Here is a 22,553-nt window from a genome sequence, read left to right as displayed (position 1 = left end):
GCACTAATACGCTGCCTGGACACACGGCAGGGCCCAAAATGATGGGAGCAACTGGAGGCTTTCAGGACACATATTTTGCTTGAAACCGTTGCTTGCACATTTGGAGAGGCTTTGAGCTGCCAGAACGATAGAAACTCCCCATAAATGACCCCATTCGGAAAACTAGACCCCTAATGTATTTTTCTAGGGGTGTAGTGAGTATTTTGACCCCACAGTTTTTTGCTAAATTTAATGCAAAGCAGGTGGAAAAAACTAAAATTCCACTTTTTCTAAAAGTGTGTCATTGTAAAGACAGATTTCTTTGTAAAGCGAAGATGAGAATGAAGAAACACACTCCAAAATCTATCACCATGTTTCTCCTTTGTTCAAAAATCATTATGGCCTTGATCTGCTTGCTAGACGTGTGGCTGGGCCAAAAAGAGAGGGAGCACCCTTTGGCTTTCAGTGCACAATTGAATCTATTCTAGGCCACATATCATGCATTTAGAGGCATTAAGCTGCCGGTACAACAAAAAAAAAACACCCAGAAATTACCCCATTTTAAAAACCAGACCCCCTAAAGGTATTCATGTAGTGAGCATGCTGACCCAAAAATGTTTAAAAGAGGAAATACGTGCAACGACTGATTCCACCACCATAGGGCTATGGGGTCCAGAAGTAGAACTTGAGTCGACACTATCTGAAAAGAGCTCTACCTCTGAAGCAGAGTCAGTGTCACTACCTGAACTGCCGGAGCATATCGAGGTGTACGCTTGCTCCGCAGTAAATAAGAAAAAAAAAAGGATACCCTGCCTATCACTAGGTAGATAAAAAATAGATTCCTAAAAGCAGCGCAGAAAAAATGTTCTAAAACTGGCTAACAGGCAATAACCTGAAGCTGACAGAAAACATACTGATCACTTGTGCTCACACAGGGGATGAGGGGGCACAAATGGGGTGATCAGGGGGCATAGATATGACATTTGTGTGTTTTTTCACTTCACTTCACTTCTACTTCTCATGATTTGGTTATAGTGTCTCTTTCCTCACAGATCAACTACAGTGAGGGGAAAGGAAGACACAGCCCATGACGAAACGATCCTCGGTCTGTGCTCCGAGCTCATAGCCAATTACACTGACTTTAAGTGCCTCCCGGGGGGGCGCTATCTTATGCCAAAGTACTTATGGCATAAGTACACTTAATGGCCGCTGTGAAAACACCTATAGGCGGTCGTTAAGGGGTTAAGCTAAACTGAGGCTATTCTGACATGTCAGAAGTTTGGATTGGTGGGGGTCCGAGCACTGAGACCCCCACCAATCGCTAGAACGAAGCAGCTGAAGCGTTCGTGTGAGCGCTCAGCCGCTTCGTGTCTGTTCGGCTGTTTCTGGAAATACATGTATTGATGTACGGACTCAATAGAAAGTCTGAAACATCGGCATTCTGGAAAAAGCCGAACAGACACGAAGCGGCTGAGCGCTCACACGAGCATTTCAGCTGCTTCGTTCTAGAGATTGGTGTGGGTCTCAGTGCTTGGACCCCCACCAATCCAAACTTCTGACATGTCACTATGACATGTCAGAAGTTTGTCAAACGTTTAGCTACACTTTAATCGCCCAGCCCTACTTGGGGGTTTGTTTTACTATTTGACCTCAGAGCTCTGCAATTGTGGGCCAATGCTGTGAATATCACCAAAATAGGCCTCAAATGCGCATGGGGCTCTTTAAAGAGGCCCTGTCACCAGATTTTCAAACCCCTATCTCCTATTGCAGCAGATCGGCGCTGCAATGTAGATAACAGTAACGTTTTGTTTTTTTCAAAAACGAGCATTTTTGGCCAAGTTATGACCATTTTTATATTTATGCAAATGAGCCTTTGTTATGTCCAACTGGGCGTGTATTGTGTGTGTACATCTGGGCGTTTTTACTTGTTTTACTAGCTGGGCGTTGTGAATAGAAGTGTATGATGCTGACGAATCAGCATCATCCACTTCTCTTCGTTACCACCCAGCTTCTGGCAGTGCACAGACACAGCGTGTCCTCGCGAGATCACACTGTGACGTCACTCACTTCCTCCCACAGGAACTTCATCGCGTCGGATGAGCGAGGACACGATGTGTGTCTGTGAACTGCCAGAAGCTGGGTGGTAACGAAGAGAAGTGGATGATGCTGTTTCGTCAGCATCATACACTTCTATTCACAACGCCCAGCTAGTAAAACAAGTAAAAACGCCCAGATGTAACAAACACAATACACGCCCAGTTGGACATAACTTTAAACACGCCCAGTTGTACATAAGAAAGGCTCATTTGCATAAATATAAAAATGGTCATAACTTGGCCAAAAATGCTCGTTTTTGAAAAAAAAAGTTACTGTTATCTACATTGCAGCGCCGATCTGCTGCAATAGGAGATAGGGGTTTGAAAATCTGGTGACAGAGCCTCTTTAATTCTGGGCCCTGTCATTTTCCAGGCAAATGATAAATGCCTTGAGGGGTGTAGTTTCTAAAATGGGGTCAATTCTTGGGTGCTTCCACTGTATTCCTGGTAACTCAGGGTTTTGGAAATGTGACATGACGCCATAAAAAATAAAATCCGCAAGATCTGCATGCCAAATAGCGCTCCTTCCTTTCTGAGCCCTGCCATGTGTTCAAACAGCAGTTTATGACCACATGTGGGATATTGCCGTACTCTGGAGAAATTGCTTTACAGGTGTTGGGGTGCTTTCTCCCCTTTATCCCTTGTGGAAATGAAAAAATCAAACTTTTTAGCGTAAAACATTTTTGATATTCATTTTCACAGCCTAATTCCACTAAATTCAGAAAAAAACCTGTGAGTCTATATGCTCACTATACCCCTCGATAAATTCCTTGAGCGCTTTATTCTCCAAAATGGGGTCACTTTTGGGGGGTTTACACTCTTTTGGTCCCTCAGGGGCTACTCAAATGTGACATGGCACTGAAAACCATTCCAGCAAATTTTAGCTCCAAAAGCCAAATGGCGCTCCTTCCCTTCTGAGGGCTGCCGTATGTTCAAACAAGTTTATGACCACATATGGGGTATTTCCTTCATTGGGAGAAATTGCTGTACTAACGTTACAGTGTATGTTTTATATGAAAAAAAAAAATTGATTTTAATTTTTGTGGCTTAATTCAAAGAAATTTAGCACAAAAAAACACCTGTTGGATTAAAATGCTCACTATACCGTTAGATTATTTCCTTGAGGGGGGGGCTGTAGTTTCCAAAATTATCTTTTTTTTTTGTGGGTTTTTCCTCCGCAAGACCTTTTCAAACCTGACATGGTGCCTAAAATATTTTCTAATAGAAAGGAGGCCTGAAAATCCACTAGGTGCTCTCCTTTTGCTTCTGAGGCCGGTGTTTCAGTCCATTATCACACTAGGACCACATGTGAGATATTTCTAAAAACTGCAGAATCTGGGCAATACATATTGAGCTACGTTTCTCTGGAAAACCTTCTGTGTTACAGGAAAAAATATATTACCAATGAATTTCGGCAAAAAAAATTAAATTTGTCAATTTCACCTCCACTTGGCTTTAATACCTGTGAAACACCTTTTGGGTTAAAACACTTTGTGAATGCTGTTTTGAATACTTTGAGGGGTGCAGTTTTTAAAATGGGGTGATTTATTGTGACTTTATAATATATAAGGCCCTCAAAGCCACTTCAGAACTGAACTCGTCCCTGAAAAAATAGCCTTTTGAAATATTCTTGAAAATGTGAGAAATTGCTGCTAAAGTTCTAAGCCTTGTAACGTCCTAGAAAACTGGGACGTTCAAAAAACGATGCAAACATAAAGTAGACATATGGGAAATGTTAACTCGTAACTGTTTTGTTTGGTATTACTATCTGTTTTATAAGCAGATACATTTCAATTTAGAAAAATGCTAATTTCTCTAAATTTTGTTGTTTTTTACAAATATTGAATTTATCGATCAAAATAACTAACAAAGTACAATATGTAATAAGAAAACAATCTCCGAATCGCTTGGATAGGTAAAAGCATTCCGATGTTATTACCACATAAAGTGACACGTCAGATTTGAAAAAATAGGCTGTGTCCACAAGGCCAAAACTAGCTGTGTCTCCAAGGGGTTAATAAATATACCTCTAATGAAGGCTTTGTGTGCATTCCAAAGTGAAAAAGGACTAGTAACAGAGTCCACATTCAATTGGAAATATTCCTTTAAGGCAAAATCTAATTCTGCTTTATATTCTGTGCGAGCTAAGAAAAAGTGTCAAAGAGAGACATTGGATTTGACATAAGATTCCTCTATTTGTAATGACTTTGTCGCATGATCTGACCATTTAATGAGATCAATAGAGGTATGTTTAGCGCTATGTAGTAAAGATCTATTTATTAGGAACATGTCTATACGTGAGTAAATTGAATGCACAGAAGAAAAAAATAAAAATAATCCCGCTCACATTCATGGTGGATGCGCCAAATGCCATATAACTCATTGTTATGTAGGAAAGGACCCAAGGTTTGGAAGGACGTTCTATGTACAGTGGACATATCAAGATCGCTATCATGAATAGTATTGAAGTCCGCACATAGGATTAGTAACCTTGTAGTACTTTCGTGATTTTCTGAAAAAATGTACCCAAGAATCGAATCTGATGCTGATTAGGAGCATATATAGCGCATATGGTATACACTATATTGTTTATGTCACAAACCTGAATGATCTACCGTTCGGATATATAATTGTAGAAATAGGGTTATGTGCTACAGAATTTTTGTGTTTCAATAATTTTTATTGAAGGTTTTCAAGAAAAGATAAACTGTACATCAAACAATGCAATTCGCATCCAGGGGCAATCCCCAAAAATTAAATCGGGACAGGCAAATATATTCCAAATATTGCCACATTTCAAAAAAGAAAGAAGGAACCAAAGGAGGGAGAGAAAGTGGGAAAAGAAGGAGGAAAGGTAGGAGAATGAGGGTCAAATGTCTTCTAGGCAAAATTAACCTAAGAGATCGTCCCAAGGTAATTCCATGGCTGCCAAAAGTGAAGGAAGAGCTATTCCTTATCTGAGACCATACAGTGTAAACGGTCATTGATCATAATCCAATTCAGTTTAGTCTTAACCAGATGAAGAGGAATTACAGGACCTTTCCAAGCTGTAGCTATATAAATTTTGGCTGCTGGGAAAAGAAAGGATACAAATTCATGAGGATAATCCTGGGATAGTCTCATTAAGTAATGCCTGTGATGGAGAAAGTTTCAAGTTAATCTGAGTTCTAGAATATAACATAGATTCGCCAGAACGAAGGCGCACCTTTGGGCAACCCCACCATATATGCAGAGGGTCTCCCACACATCCAGTGTCTGAAGCAGGAAGATGAGGAAGAAGGGAACATCTTGGCCAGTCTAGATGGGTCTAAGTACCATCGTAAAAATACTTTATAATTGGCTTCGACCAGTTAATGGAAGTTTTTGCAGTACGGTCTGCCATATCTTGCCATTCCATAACAGTAAAGGATGTGTGCAAGTTCCTTTCCCACATAGACATATATGATGGTTTGTCCGATGGAGATACCAAAAATCAGTAAATATTAGACAAGTGATAATGACCACTAGAATTATTGAAGCATAAATTCTCAAATACTGAAGTACTTTGCAGAACCAAAGTAGGTTTAAATGATGGCATAAAATGGTGAATCTGGTGAAAGCAAAAAATCTCAGAGTCAGGCAAATATGATGTATAGACTGATAAAAATGACAGGGTTTTATGCCTAGTCTATCAAAGAAATGTCCAATACATTATAGTTTTTTTTGTCCAACCACCATTGGAATGCATTTTTTTAATTACTTTTTATTCCATTTTTTGGCAAGTAAGGTGACCAAACACCATCAATTCTGACAATGTTTTTTTGTTGTTTTTTTACGGAGTTCACCCTGGCCTATAAATGGCAATTTTACTTTATGCTGCAGGTCGATAAGATTACGGCGATTATCATATGTATATAGTTTTTTTAAAAAAAAGTTTTGCAGCATTTGCGCAATAAAATCACTTTTTTTATAACATTTTTTTATTTTTTGTGTCCCCATATTCTGAAATCCATAGCTTTTTTATTTTTCAGTCAAAAAAAGCTGTGTAAGGGCTTGTATGTGTTTGGAGGGATGCTGACCAAAAAAATAGTGATTCTGGCATTGTCTTTTACTTATTGTTTTTTTTTGTTTTTTTTTTTGCGGTGTTCACCGTGCGTAAAAAATAAGTTTTATAGTTTGGGTCATTACGAACGCGGTGATACCAAATACGTGTAATTTTTTCCTATAATAAAAGGCTTATTATAGGGAAAAAAAGCATTTTTTGTTTATGTAACTTAACTTTTATATCTTTACACTTTTTTAAAACATTTTTATTATCTTTTTTTTTTACTTGTCCCACTAGGGGACATTTAGACTTGCAGCTCTTATCGCTGCTGGAATACATTACACTACCTACGTAGTGTAATGTATTCTAACAGTCATTGTGATGTGGCAGTCACTCCGACAGGAAGCCTATGAGGACCAGCCTCTGGCTGGTCCTCATAGGCTTCTGTATATGGCAGCCCAGAAGCCATTGTCTGGCGTCCGGTTGCCATGGGTACCATCGCCAGCCCCCGTGATTTCACGTGGAGGCTGCTGATCTGCGCTAAACTCCTTAAATGCGGCAATCGCTGAATCGAAGGGGTTAACTGACGAAATCAGTGGCAGTGGGCCGCTGATCGGCAACAGGGAATGCAGGGCAGACACCCTGCACAGTTAACCGCCACTGCGTTGTAGCACCCCACGGCGGTTAACTTTCAAAGCACAGACATAACTTCACGTCAAGGTGCGCAAAGTTACTGCTCACCTTGACGTACAGTTACGTCAAGGTGCGGGAAGGTGTTAAACAAAGTTAAAAAATAAAGTAGTGTTAAATAAAAAACAAACACACACAAGTTACAATACACATTAAAATAGGTCTCATTACATAAAATATACATAAAGGTTTAAAATACCTTCGGTATTAAGGGGTTAAGAGTTTGCCTCATGTCTAAAAACAACTAGAGACCAATCTGAATGAGTTTCCCTCTTAGGGTAGATTTGTGGGCCTCCCAGTTAATAGCCAGGGAAGTGTCAGTCGCACAATTAATTTGGAAGTAGTGTTCAAGTTCCGTTACAATTTCTTGGGATATTTGGGGATTTGTCAGAAGGGACTCGTTCAAACGCCATGAACTGGACCGAGGTTTAAGCCAGAAGCAATCCATTGTAAACAAAACCAAGTCATGATCTGACCACGAAATGGGTGTATTTTGGCATAGAGTGGACTATTTAAAGAGGCTCTGTCACCAGATTTTGCAGCCCCTATCTGCTATTGCGGCAGATAGGCGCTGCAATGTAGATTACAGTAACGTTTTTATTTTTAAAAAACGAGCATTTTTGGCCAAGTTATGAGCATTTTCGTATTTATGCAAATGAGGCTTGCAAAAGTACAACTGGGCGTGTTGAAAAGTAAAAGTACAACTGGGCGTGTATTAGGTGCGTACATTATAAGTCTCCTACATAAGAAGATGGTGACATAATGTAGGTGACAGTAATGCTTTTTATTTAAAAAACGATCTATTTTTACCACTTTATTAGCGGTTTTAGATTTATGCTAATGAGTTGCTTAATGCCCAAGTGGGCGTGTTTTTACTTTAGACCAAGTGGGCATTGTACAGGGGAGTGTATGATGCTGACCAATCAGCGTCATTCACTCCTCTCCATTCATTTACTCAGCGCATAGGGAATAAATAAAATATATGTTTGGTATCACCGTAATCGTATTGAGTCGCAGAAATAATGTAAGTTGACCATTTTACTGCATGGTGAAAGCAGTAAAACTAAACCACAAAAACAATGGAGGAATCACAGTTTTTTCCAGTTTCAGCCTGCAAAGAGTTTTCAGTTTCCCAGTACATTAAATAAGACTTTAAATGGTGTCAATAAAAAATACAACTCCTCCCGCAAGAAATAAGCCCTCACACGACTCTATTGACGGAAAAATAAAAAAAGTTATGGCTTTTGGAAGTTGGGGAGTGAAAAACGAAAAAATGGATCAGTCCGGCGAGGGTTAATTAATTTTGCATAAAAATACATTGATGACCACATGTGGGGTATAGCCGTATGTAAGAGAAATTGCTTTACAATTGTGCTTTTTCTCCTTAGTTTTTTTGTGAAAATGAAAAAATGTAACATTTTAGTGGAAATATTCTTAATATTAATTTTCACGGCCTAATTCTAATAAATTCTGCAAAAGACCTGTGGGGTCAAAATTATAACTATACCCCTAGATAGATCCCTTAAGTAGTGTCGTTTCCCAAATGGGGTCACTTTTGGGGGGTTTCCACTGTTTTCGTACCTCAGGGGCTTTGCAAATGCGACGTTACACGCAAAAACATTTTCAGCTAAATTTGAGCACCAAAACCCAAATAGCGCTCTTTCCCTTCGAAGCCCTGCTATGGGTCCAAACAGCAGTTTATTACCAGATATGGGGTATTTCTGCAATCGGGAGAAATTGCTTTACAAATGCTGGGGTGTTTTTTCTCCTTTTATTCCATGTAAAAATTAAAAATGTCTGGTTTTTTTTTCAGAAAAAAAGGAGATTTTCAAATACATTTAGCAAAAAAAACTGTGTGGTCAAAATGCTAACTACAATCCTAGATAAATTGAGGGGTGTTGTATTTTTTTACGTTTTTGCCACCAGACCTCTTCAAACCTGACATGGTGCTAAAAATATATTTAAAAAAATGTAGGCCCCAAAATCCACTAGGTGCTCCTTTGCGTCTGTGGTCAGTGTTTCAGTCCATTAGGACACCAGGGCCACATCTGGGATATTTCTAAAAACTGCACAAACTGGGCAATAAATATTGAGTTGCATTTCTCGTGTAAAACCTTCTGTATTACAAATGAATTTTGGCAAAAAATATATATGAAATTTGTACATTTTCCCTCTAGTTCGCTTTAAATCCTGAGAAACACCTATGGGGTTAAAACACTTTCTGAATGCTGTTTTGGATACGTCGAGGGGTGCAGTTTTCAAAATGGGGTGATTTATGGAGACTTTCTAATATATAAGGCCCTCAAAGCCACTTCAGAACTGAACTGGTTCCTGAAAAAATGGCCTTTTGAAATTTTCTTGAAAATGTGAGAAATTGCTGCTAAAGTTCTAAGTCTTGTAACGTCGTGGAAAAATAAAAGAATGTTCAAAAAACGATGCAAATATAAAGTACACATATGGGATATATGAAATAGTAAATATTTTGTGTGGTATTACTGTCTGTCTTACAAGCAGATACATTTAAATTTAGAAAAAAGCAAATTTTCTCTAATTTTGGTGTTTTTCACACACAAATATTGAATTTATTGACCAAATATTTTTTTTACCAAGATAAAGTATACAAGAAAACAATCTCAGAATCACTTGGATAGGTAAAAGCATTCCCAAGTTATTACTACATAAGGTAACACATGTTAGATTTGAAAAAATCAGCTTCGTCCTGAAGGCCAAAACAGGCTCAGTCCTGAAGGGGTTAAAGTCAAATTAAACCTTAATAGTAAACAGTAGAGGGAACTTATACGTGGAGAAAGTTCCAATCACATGATTCTGTGAGGATTATATCAGGAATGCATCAAGGACTTTCAAGTTCATGCAGTAGAAGTCCAAGGTCGGGACGAAGATCTGGAGCTCAGGAGCAGTCGAAGACTAGCTGTAGAAGAGGAGGAAGCAGGCGGTGGTTGACCATCCTTTGAAATGAGTCCTAAACGATTTATAATGGCCTCTCCTTCCTGGAGAAAAGCAAAACTGTGTGGCCGATTGCGATAGGAGAATGTGAGACGAAAAGGGAAGGCCCATTTATATCTAATCTCCTGGCGTATCAGGACTTGGAGGAGAGGTTTTAATGAATGACGACTCTGGATTGTTCGAGGAGCCAGATGAGCAAAGACTGGTATATCGCAGTTACGCAGTTGTAGCCGTTCAGAGGTCTTGGAAGCTTTCATGACTTGTTCCTTCACAGAGTAAAAATGAGGCTTCACCAACACATCTCTGGGCAGTCCATCCGTGTGGGGAGCTGTAAGTGCCCTATGCACTCTGTCAATATCAAAGTAGCGGTCAGTTAAATCAGCGAGGAGATGTTTTAACCCGTTAGTGACCGCCAATACGCCTTTTAACGACGGCCACTAACGGGCTTTATCCTGATGCATATGCCTTTTTACGGCACTGCATCAGGATGAGTAAACAGAGCAGGGAGCTGTCAAATCTCCCTGCTCTCGGCTGCTAGAGGCAGCTGAGGGCTGGGAGCGTCCCTGCTCTGCCGAGTGAGATCGATATTAGTATCGATCTCACATGTTTAACCCCCTCAGATGCGGTGCGCAATAGCGAGCGCCGCATCTGAGTGGTTTTGGAGAGAGGGAGGGAGCTCCCTCTCTCTCCCACCGACACCCGGCGATACGATCGCCGAGTGTCAGTGTCTTCTATGGCAGCCGGGGGCCTAATAAAGGCCCCCAGGTCTGCCTATCATGAATGCCTGCTAGATCATGCCTCTGGCATGACCTAGCAGATGCCTGTCCGTTTTAAACGGACAGGCAGTAATACACTGCAATACAGAAGTATTGCAGTGTATTATAATAGCGATCGGAGAATCGCATAGTGAAGTCCCCTAGTGGGACTAGTAAAAAAGTTAAAAAAAAGTTTAATAAAGTTAATTAGAAAAAAAATGAAAAACCCAGCTTTTCCCCTTACAAAATGCTTTACTATTAAAAAACCAAAATAAATTAAAAAAGTTACGCATATTTGGTATCGCCGCGTCCGTAACGACCCCCACTATAAATCTATTACATTATTTAACCCACACGGTGAACGCCGTAAAAAATGTAATAAAAAACTATGGAAAAATTGCTGTTTTCTGTGAACCCTGACTTTAAAAAAATGTTATAAAAAGTGATCAAAAAGTCGCATCTACTCCAAAATGGTACCAATAAAAACGACAAGTCTTCCCGCAAAAAAAAAGACCTCATACAACTGCATCGGCGAAAAAATAAAAACGTTATGGCTCTTCAAACATGGAGACACAAAAACAAATAATTTTGAAAAAAAAGCGGTTTTACTGTGTAAAAGTAGTAAAACATACAAAAACGATACAAATTTGGTATCGTTGCAATCGTAACAACCCGCTGAATAAAGTTATTGTGTTATTTATATCACACGGTAAACGGCGTAGATTTAAGACGCGAAAAAGCGTGGCGAAATTTCAGGGTTTTTTCTATTCCCCCCCAAAAAAAAGTTAATAAAAGTTAATCAATAAATATGTCCCCCAAAATGGTGCTATTAAAAAATACAACTTGTCCCGCAAAAAACAAGACCTTATACAGCCATGTCGACGCAAAAATAAGAGTTATAGCTCTTGGAATGCGAAGATGGAAAAACGTAAAAAATGGCTTGGTCATTAAGGTTTAAAATAGGCTGGTCATTAAGGGGTTAAAGGTCGTGTACCGCAGTTTCTAAATCCAAGATGTTTCCTGACTGACCCCTTATACGGAAATTTTCCCGCCTGGATCTATTTTCCATATCTTCAAGCTTAGAGTGGGCTTGCTCAGGCTGTTGGTATATGTTATCAATGCAATCAGAGTGCTGGCTAACAGTCACTGTGTTATCCCTTTTAGTCTCCATTGTTTCCATTCTTGACCCTAGAGCAGGGGTCTCAAGCACGCGGCCCGCGGGCCGCATGCGGCCCCTTGGGCTGTCATCTGCGGCCCGCGGGACACAGAGCCGCTAGTATCGGCTCTGCTCCGAGACTCTGGAATTCCCTGACATCGCTGTCCACATATGAACAGCGATGTCTGGGGCTTCCCCAGAGCCGGAGTCCCGGGCAGAGCGCTAGTACAGGCTCTGCTCCGGGACTCTGTGGAATTCCCTGACATCGCTGCCCATATATAGACAGTGTGTCAGGGTCTTCCCCAGAGCGGAGCAGAGCACTGGTGTCAGCTCTGCTCTTGGACTCTGTGGAATTCCCTGACATCGCTGTCCACATATGAACAGCGATGTCTGGGGCTTCCCCAGAGCCGGAGTCCCGAGCAGAGCGCTGGTGTCGGCTCTGCTCCGGGACTCTGTGGAATTCCCTGACATCGCTGCCCATATGTGGACAGTGTATCAGGGTCTTCCCCAGAGCGGAGTCCCGGGCAGAGCTTTATTATCGGCTCTGCTCCGGGACTCTGGGGAAGCCTCTGACATCGCTGTCCATACATCGACAATGATGTCAGGGGCTTCCCCAGAGCAGGAGTCCCAGTGATGTCAGGAGCCCAGCTGGAGTCCCAGGAAGAGCCTACTAGCGCTCTGCCCGGGACTCCAGCTCTGGGGTTGCCCCTGACATCTCTGTCTATATATGGACAGTGATGTCAGGAGCAGAGCTGGAATCCCAGGCAGAGTGCCAGAAGCGGCTCTGCTCCGGGACGCCAGCTCTAGGCAAGCCCCTGATGGCACTGTGGCAGCATCAACGGAGGGCACACTGCGGCAGCATCAACGGAGGGCACACTGCGGCAGCATCAACGGAGGGCACACTGCGGCGGCATCTATGGAGGGCACACTGCGGCGGCATCTATGGAGGGCACACTGCGGCGGCATCTATGGAGGGCACACTGCGGCGGCATCTACGGAGGGCACACTGCGGCGGCATCTACGGAGGGCACACTGCGGCGGCATCTACGGAGGGCACACTGCGGCGGCATCTACGGAGGGCACACTGCGGCAGCATCTGCGGAGGACTCTGCGGCAGCATCTGCGGAGGGCTCTGCGGCAGCATCTGCGAAGGGCTCTGCGGCAGCATCTGCGGAGGGCTCTGCGGCAGCATCTACGGAGGACTCTGCGGCAGCATCTGCATTTAGCGACACTTAAACTGGTTGGTGATATTAACTTCCTGTTTGTGGCACATTAGTATATGGGAGGGGGGAAACTTTTGTTGACCCATTTTGAAGTTGGCCATTTTGTATCCAACTTTAGTTTTTTCAATGGGAAGAGGGTCATGTGACACATCAACCTTATCGAGAATTTCACAAGAAAAACAATGGTGTGCTTGGTTTTAACATTACTTTATTCTTTCATGAGTTATTTACAAGTTTCTGACCACTTATAAAATGTGTTCAAAGTGCGTGCCCATTGTGTTGGATTGTCAATGCAACCCTCTTCTCCCACTCTTCACACACTGATAGCAACACCGCAGAAGAAATGCTAGCACAGGCTTCCAGTATCCATAGTTTCAGTTGCTGCACATCTCGTATCTTCACAGCATAGACAATTGCCTTCAGATGACCCCAAAGATAAAAGTCTAAGGGGGTCAGATCGGGAGGCATTTCTTCTGCGGTGTTGCTATCAGTGTGTGAAGAGTGGGAGAACAGGGTTGCATTGACAATCCAACACAATGGGCAGCACTTTGAACACATTTTATAAGTGGTCAGAAACTTGTAAATAACTCATCAAAGAATAAAGGAACGTTAAAACCAAGCACACCATTGTTTTTCTTGTGAAATTCTCGATAAGTTTGATGTGTCACATGACCCTCTTCCCATTGAAAAAACTAAAATTGGATACAAAATGGTCGACTTCAAAATGGCCGCCATGGTCAAAACCCAGCTTGAAAAGTTTCCCCCCTCCCATATACTAATTTGCCACAAACAGGAAGTTAATATCACCAACCATTCCCATTTTATTTAGGTGTATCCATATAAATGGCCCACCCTGTAGTAGCTCAAATAACTAATTGATTAACAATAATTTTGTATTGTATCAAATTTGAAAGTAATGCGGCCCGTCAACTTCCCATTTTTTCTATATGCGGCCCACTTACCCGGCCGAGTTTGAGACCCCTGCCCTAGAGCATGAAAGTCAGCCTTCAGTTCAGATGTGATCTTTACCAACATTTTTTCAAGTTCTTGCTGTAAGAGTTGTGAAAAGCGTGCAATAAGAACCTTGTCACCAGAATATGCCCCGGCTTCAGCTTGTAGCTGCGAGGAGGATAATTGAGAAGACACCTCCTGCCCTGCCTGGCTAATTGAAAATCCCCTTACCGCATGTTCTGTGGAGGAAGCATTGGAGTCATCTTCACCAAACAAATCTGAGGCAGGGCTTGGGCTCTGAAAACATGGGATACCTCCATCCACGCTGTGTATTGGATCTGCTGAGGGTGCCTGAAACAGGTGAGTGAGGCGGGTCCGGCCACATTATGGCCTGCTCCGCATGTGCAGTCTTCAATGCAGGCTCCGGCTCCATCAGGCGGTCGATCTGGTCAGGATTCCGGACTTTTTGGCGTTCCCTTTCACCATCAAAAGATCCCTGAAGGAAAGCAGGAGGAATTCCGGTGGAATGTGTGCGAGGTGAGCGGCTGGAAATAGCTGACTTCCGCTGAGGTGCAAAGCTCAAGACAAACACGTCCACCATTAGCCCCATGCGCATGCACCCCTGCTACAGAATTTTTCATTGCCAACATCACCCCTCTTTTTGCTTTTTAAGATGGTGTGATTTGAAGGATGTATGGGAATTTGTGCAAGTTTGAGCATATGAGCATCTTTAGCAAGCATATGTGTCTCCTGGGGGCAGAAAGCGTCCCCTTTAGATAGAAGCACCTCTTTTCACATAAAGGTATGTTATGAGGGCTGTTCAGGCCCTTAACATTTACAGAGATAAACTTAAGAACAGTAATCGCGCATAGTTTGCGTTAGTGTGGAAATGTGCGCGGTATCTACTGAAGACCACATGAAGGACCCAGTATTCGAACAGTTGGCTTTGGGAAGAAAAAATAGTCCGGTAAATGCAACGTTATCCGATTTAAGTACATATGAACCCTTATAAGTATACAAGGTTCTTCTGACAATCCTCATGAGAAGCCTGATAAAACAATTACTTAAAATATGAAAAATTTAAGAAAGTAAAAACAAGTTCAACCTATTCAGCTGGAACAGCTGCAACAGTGTGAAGGGGTTAAATAGATGAAGATTCAAGGAAAAGGGGGATCCTGCTTATCGGCGCTGTTCCTCTCCAGTGAAACATGCCCAGCAGGTCGCGCCGGTGAATGGTCACTGGTGTTGATTCATGAACTCTAGGCAACTACAAGGTAAATCCATTGTCTGTTTATTGTTGTGTTGAGAGCTACGCGGTTCAACACCAGATGGGTCTCTTCATCAGGCTAGAAAAAACACCATGACAATCGTCCGCCTTGGCAGGTGTTATATAACCGGGGCTGGATCCATATGGAGGCTCTAAGGTCAGGGTTCACACGCACTTGTTCAAAACAATGGGGAATTAAAAACAATTCTCCTATTCAGTACAAACTTATTACATAAAGGTATAAAACATTTTTGTTAAAACTTAGCTATTACTTCAAATGTGCACTTTAAGATAAATATCAACACAGACAATTGCACGGTAAAACAATTCAAATAGGGCTATAAATAAGTGTGCATAAATATGAATACAGATAAAATTACATTAATTAAAATTGGAGTATATTCACTTAGGTTTCAAAAGCCATATAGTAAACTACTCGAAGCGAGCCTCATTCAGATAATACGTGCTCCCTATAATAAACATATAGCGAACATGGTTTATTATAAACCGCTAGCTGGGGCTGGGAGCCATACGCCGACTCCAGCATTAACCCGGGCGGACCACTGGGAAGAAGAGCGACTCCCACCAGGACACACTCCAAACACCTCGAAGAGACACACAATAAAAAGACTACAGCCAGACTCAGGAAAAAACGGGCCTGAAAGGAGAATGTCCCGCACAAGCATCACACTGGGATATGAAAGAAAGAGGACAAAAGACAAAAGGAGGAGGACAAGGAACACCAGCCGAGGACTACGTGGGTAAATAAATTAAGTTATATTTTACTGTTAAAGAAGCTGCACGCGAAACGTGCGTTCGGGCATCACTTTATCCATTGGGTCATTACTTTATCCATTGGGTCATATTACTATACTACTGATTATGGGTAAACACAGATAGTGCCACACAGCCCCCTGCTTTCTGCCGCTCGTTCTTTCCCTTCTCACAGTGCGAAGTACATGCGAGGAGGAGGAGGATATTTTGCTCCCTGTAAGAGCGGAATCTCTAATCCCCAGCCACAGCATTGCTGAAGCTAGGGCCGGGGATTCCACTCATTATATTGACAGTGACATCATGGACTTCTCCTGGAGCGGTCCTCTACTCCTGAAGCGGAATCCCCAGCGCTGTGGCTGGGGATTCCGCTCCAGGAGAAGTCCCTGACTTCACTGTTCATATATGGGCAGTGAAGTCAGCGACTTCTCCTGGAGCGTTCCCCTACTGTGGCCGGGGATTCCGCTCCAGGAGAAGTCCCTGACTTCACTATTCATATATGGGCAGTGAAGTCAGGGACTTCTCCTGGAGCGTTCCCCTACAGTGGCACTATCTACAGGAGGGGGGGGGGGTGCCATCTAAGGGGGGGGGGGGTTTCTACAGGGTGCTGTGTACAAGCGGGCTGTGTGCATGACCTACGCTGGCTGTATGGCACAACCTACAGGATGGCTATGTTGCACGACCTACGGGGTGGCTGTGTGGCACGACCTACGGGGTGGCTGTGTGGCACGACCTACGTGGTGGCTGTGTGGCACGACCTACGTGGTGGCTGTGTGGCACGACCTACGTGGTGGCTGTGTGGCACAACCTACATTGTGGCGGTGTGTCACCACCCAGTGTGTGGCACGACCTACAAAGGCCAGTGTGTGGCAAAAAATGTACAAATGAAATTCATCCATTTTTAAAACAAGGAAAAAAAATTATACAAAACGGGTCAAAATCGACCATTAAAAACGGAAACACGGCCCTGAATGAAAACGGATGCAAAACGCCCGAGAAAAACGGACCAAAATGGCCGTTTTTATCTTCTGACACCCAGGCCCCGTGGTGTAAATAGAGCCTTATACACCACGTCGGGTTTTATCCGCAACGCCTGCTGTTATACACCACGTCTGGTGTCGCCTGCTGCGTCACACCACGTCTGGTGTCATCTGCCACTCCTGGTATCGTCCGTCACGTCTGGCGCTACCAGCCACGTCAAGTCCCATCTGTGCCAAAGTCTGCTACTGTCTGGTTTATTGCGTATCTGCTAGAGTTCTTCAGTTGAGTCATTATGAGCATCCACCAGGTTGTTGTGAGAAGAGGCGAAGTCCCCCATCTTGTTTTCTACATGTCCGACTCTCGAGTCCAGGTCAGTGACCGTGATATAAAGCGGGGAGAGGAGTTGCACAAACTCCTTATGCATGAACTGGCTAAATGCTAGCAGCATGTCTTAAAGTAATGTGCCCGAAGCCGGTTGATCTGAGGTCTGAAAGCCTGTCAAGGCAGCAGTGATATGCGATGGGGAAAGGCTCACCTCTGAAAACGCTTGAGGTGTGTCATGCCACATGAAGAGTTACGCGGGACTTATCGGTAAGTACATCCGCTGGAGCTCTTCCGTCCATGCTCGTCACAGAGGATGTGTGCTGCGTCTCAGATGACAAGCGCGATGTGAGAGCGCTGCCGTGGAGGAGGGTGATGCAACAGATTTCGTGCCCTTTTTATCCCGCTCCTCAGACAAACTCGTCAGGAGGAAGTAAGTAACTTGAAAGTGCGTAAGAACATGCTTTTTCAGTCACTTGGTGCTGGAGCTCTCCACTTAAGCTGCCATTAATCTCAGCTACCAAGCCACACCCCTTGCTGCCTGACTCTTACCGGCCGGTTTTGGCAACTAGGCTCTCCAGCGTAATCTTATCCATTGTACATTACCACCAAACTGTATTGTTTCTGTCTAAGTCCTCGGCCGTTTATCTCCATAGATTGTCTTTTGGTTTTTTTTTATCTGCAGAACCCCACTGGCAATCAGTGAGATAGGATAACTTGTTAATTTGTTGCCACTAAGACTTTTGAGAGGGAGTTCTTATGGGCTGTTTTGTCTGAGATGGGCTTTGGATCAGTTTTTAAAAACCAGATTACGGCTTTTGTGTTCTTCCCCATCAGCGTGTGCGCGCATTAATGGTTCCTTGTCTGGATCTTTTGCTCTGGGCAGGGTCACTTGGTAGGGATACCAGTTGTCGCCACTGCTTTTTGTGTTCGCCATAGAGTCATTGGCAGGTCCAATTGAGGGAAAAATTGCTTGTTTTGTTCTTCTCTTTGGCTACCACTATGACAGTAATTTTTACTTTTGGCCCATACTCTGGTCTAAATTTGTACTCATGTGGGCACCACACCTCTGTGCTGTGTCTCCTTTCATTTAAATATCCTGGTATATACGTATCTATGTCTTTTGCAGATTGAGAGGTTTAATCTTTCACCCCTGATAGACAAATTTAAGTCCAAACTGGATTCCTGCTCTAAACTACCTTAATCTGTTAAAAATAATTTGCATGCCACAGTTATTTGCCCTCCATAATACCCCAGTCTGGATTCCTAAAGGTTTTAGTTTTGTTTTTTATATAAAATTAATAAGCTTTTTAAGGACTTAATTTTGGTCACGGGTACTGCTCCCTTGTTTCTATATGATATTGGATTGCGAGACACCCCTCTATGTAACCAATGTATGGTCAGTCAGGCTCATCTCCTCCACATTCTGTGGCGATGCCTGCAACTTACCATGTACTGGTCAGAGGTGCTGAAATTGATCAACAATACTTACCCCAGCACACAAATAAAACGATTTAGGGGTTTGCACAGCTGGTATGTTTAGGACCTCCCTATTATGAACTCTCTGAAGCTGGCGGTCTCTTGAATGCTTTATATGGGCAGAAAACGTATTACCCAGTGTTGGCTCGATGAATCCCCACTTACATTTCCTGAATTTGTCAACCAGATTAATTTGGTAGAGTCCCTTGATTAAAGTGTGTATTTAAAAATAGGCACTATTAAAACCTATGACAATGTATGGGCCGACAATTTAGATACATTTTTTTACAATACGTGGTAGTTATATATTTACTTATTCCATTGGGGCCTTATGTCCCGTGTGCTTTAGTACTTCTAGGTTGTTTCTGCATTTTGTTGGACACCGACTAGTTAGATAGTCAGGGTATGCCTCAGTGTAACTAATAGGTGTGTGAGTGTCCAGTTTTTTTAATTCTGGAACATTTTGATACATGAAATAATAGTACGGTTTACTCTGTATTAGGGCTGGGCGATTTAGCCCAAAAATAATCTCGATTCTTTTTTTTTTTTTTCCCCCCAACACTGGAAGATTTTCGAATAGAATCTCTATTTTCTTACTTTTGTTAAAAAAACTGGAAAAAATACTAAGATAGGGTATATATGGTACATTGCTAGTAAACAATGTACAGTATATATGGTGTGGTGCATATATGAGAAGCAGGAGAAAAGTGAGACCTGAGATAAAATAGGCCCTTTAACATGTCCTTTTGTTAGAATTAGCCTGGTGTACATTATAATAAATTTGTTGGGTCACGTGCTTTCCCAGAGGTCACGCCCCTTTCTACAAAAGTGTTGTGGGTGGGGCAAAAAAAGGCAAGTCGCAATATGGACCGCAAAATGTGACTTTTGGGCCTTTTGTGCCTTTTCTGGTGTAGAAAGGTTGATAAATTACCTCTGAAGTCTGCATGTGATTTATGACTGCTCTTTGGACATAACTTCTGCGGCAAGTCACTAGATTTATTACCAACAGAACTAGCAACCCTGCTGCATTGTAGATCACCAGCACTGAGGCTCCTCCACTGACACTGCTCTCTGTTCATGATCATAACTGAAGAGAACGAAAACCACTTCATTTTACCCATTCAGTTCCTGCTGCGTTTCATGGGTGGTTATAGATTCTTAAGCCTTGAAATGCAGCAGGAACTGAATGGGTTCATGTTCATTGTCGGCATTCACTGAAGTAGATGGACTGTGCAGCGTGTCTGCTTGAAAGGTTGTTTTTTTTCTTTCTTTCCTGCTATAGGGGCAGGGCCGGGTAAGATTTCACGATTCTGGGAAAATCCAGAATCATACTAACTTGAAATGGCGAATTAATCAAATTAATTTGACTAACCCCTTAACGTCATCCAACGTACTATTACATTGTTGTCAAGTACTTAACGCAATGCAACATATAGGTACATTAGAGCGTTAAGTGGTCACCGTCCCTGATAGCAGGCCTTCTGTACATGTGGCCCAGTGGGGTGACGTGCATCGGCGATCGCTGCGATTGGTCGGTCAATTCAGACCGGCAAATCGCGGCCTTTAGCCATTTTATCCAATCACTGTGGCACAGTGATACGGTGGGGATTGGTGCTGCCTGGGACAGCACCAATCTCTGCCAAGTACATGTTAGCCAGTGGCAATGGTACCACCCCCATGTTCGCTACCATTGGTCGGTTTGCATGGACCGACTAATCGTAGCTATGGCTGGCTTTTCAAACACACTGAACCAGCTCTATAATTGGTGAGCAATGCCCATGTAGGATGTAGGACCGGTCCCATACCACCGCTGCGCTCCCGTCGTGCGTTTCGCCGTAGCTTCGTCAGGGAATGGCCATATTTATTTTTATAGCATGCTAAAGGTCGTGTTGTGTTCTCTTTTGGTTTTCTCTACTTCACTATTATGTAAACGGCTTTTTACACCGGCCGACAATCGGCCGTTGCAGCTAGCGCCAATCAAAGTGATAATCGTTGATTGGCGCTCGTTTGCTCCTGTCACACGGAGCTATGGATGGGGACGAGAGGACGTTACTCCGATCGCTCTTTACTCCAATCGCTTGTCCCCATACATTATCATCATGTCGGCAGCAGTCTCCCTGTTGACACAGGGAGATGTCCTGCCAACAACGATAAAATTATCAATTTTTACACGATCAGCAGATTGTTGCTTGTTCATGTGCTGATCGCTGCCCTGTTTACACCGGGCAGTTATTGGCAATGAGCGTTCTATGAACGCTTGTCTGCCCGATAATCGCCCAGTGTAAAACCCCCTTTACTCTGGCTGCTCTGAATTCCCAATGCACTACTGAGTAATGCTACGGAGTAATGTTATTTTGACTTTTTCTTTTTTTATGTACCTGATTAAAAAAAAAAAGATAGCTGTCTTTATTGCTGCCATAACCTTTGTATGAAAGGGTTTTCCAGCAGCCTCATTCAAGTTAGTGGTGCTAAGTTTCAGTACCTGAACAGTGCAGAGTCAAGAGTGGCGCTATGCAGGAAAAAAATCTCCAGTGCATTCAGAGGTGGAAGTTTGTCTTTTATCTAGTGATCATTTTTATTTGAGAAAAAACCCTTTAAATAAAGTCCCACCATGGATCAGATTGTCTTAATTTATAGCTATGATTGAGAGACATCTAGTCTCTACTGTGCATAAACACCTTCTGCTTTAATACCCTTATTCATTTGAATATTTTTTTCCTTAGGGGACAAAGATGTGTTTGTGTGTATGCCAACTGGAGCTGGTAAGTCTCTTTGTTATCAGCTCCCAGCTGTGCTTGCTGCAGGAATCACTGTTGTCATCTCCCCCTTGATCGCTCTGATCCAGGTAATGTAACCACCGTTCTTTTTTAAGTTTTAAATAAGACCTCAAATTTGTGGCCACAAAAGTTTTTTTAACTTCTTAACGGTCTCATCAAATGAAGTATTATTGGTGAACAAGTAGCAGTTACTTACATTAACCAAAATTGTGCAAAAATATTACCGTGTGAATGATCAGATGTGTATAATTTGGTGCTGCCTAGGTGTTTTAACGTTTTTTAGACCTTTTTTTTAAATTATTATCTAGCCCTCTTGTTCAAGAAGAATAAGAGGGCCTTCCTAATATATTTTATAAAAAAAATATGACCTCTCATCCTACGGCGCCCACTAACTTGATCGCCGCTGCATTTAAACATTGCAGCAGCGCTCAGGTCTGTACATGGGCTCCCGTTTCTCACGGTCTATGCAATGTGCTGACAGTATGTGACACGTCTGCGGCTGGGACACACTTTGGGTGTCCTGTATAATGCACAAACAGTGAGAGTGGAGCCCATGTACAGACCTGAGCACCGCTTCAATGTTTACATTCTACGGGCTCAATTCAATAGACTCCGAAAGGGAGGACGGGCATATTTTTTATAACCTGTATTAGGAAGGACCTCTTATTCTACATGAATAATACGGTTAGATGAAAAAACAACAACATATAGAATGTGCATTTTTGCTGTGGATTAAGTTTTGAACGATCCTTGTTTATCAATGATGTCCATGTGTTTTTGCCATGGATGTTTTGGAATGTTTGTTCACTAATCTAAGTGGTCATGTCACCCAGCATGTGACCACCCTGGTGCCAAACGGGAATGTGATGGTGCGTGCACAGGTTTATTCTGCTAGGCAAAAACTGCACATCTGTGAGAATTATTTCTAATATCCCCTAGCGTGGAGCGCAGAGAAAAGTGCAACTCGGAGAGTAGGAAGGGGGTATGTGTCTTGCTGCCATTCTTTCATGTCATACTGCTTGACGTAGAATTCAGCAAACCTTCTTGAGGAGGTTAACAACATGGGTACATATGTAAAGGACTACTAAAGAAAGGTTTCTTCTTCTTTTCTTATGTGAT

The 22,553-nt window shown here is 42.6% G+C and overlaps 1 protein-coding gene across 4 annotated transcripts in view; it reads left to right on the top strand.

Annotated features, from left to right (window-relative positions):
- The window catches only part of RECQL5 (RecQ like helicase 5), a 123,082-nt gene that overhangs the window by 16,837 nt on the left and 83,692 nt on the right, over nt 1–22,553 (top strand). For all 4 annotated transcript variants that reach the window (XM_075846045.1, XM_075846046.1, XM_075846047.1 and 1 more), the window contains exon 3: nt 21,381–21,502. In XM_075846045.1, the coding sequence (XP_075702160.1) occupies nt 21,381–21,502 (122 nt within the window). The remainder of the gene's footprint in view (nt 1–21,380; nt 21,503–22,553) is intronic.

The sequence above is a fragment of the Rhinoderma darwinii genome, chromosome 13, assembly GCF_050947455.1.
Source record: "Rhinoderma darwinii isolate aRhiDar2 chromosome 13, aRhiDar2.hap1, whole genome shotgun sequence".
NCBI classification, from domain to species: domain Eukaryota; kingdom Metazoa; phylum Chordata; class Amphibia; order Anura; family Rhinodermatidae; genus Rhinoderma; species Rhinoderma darwinii.
This window is presented reverse-complemented; position numbering and strand designations above follow the sequence as displayed.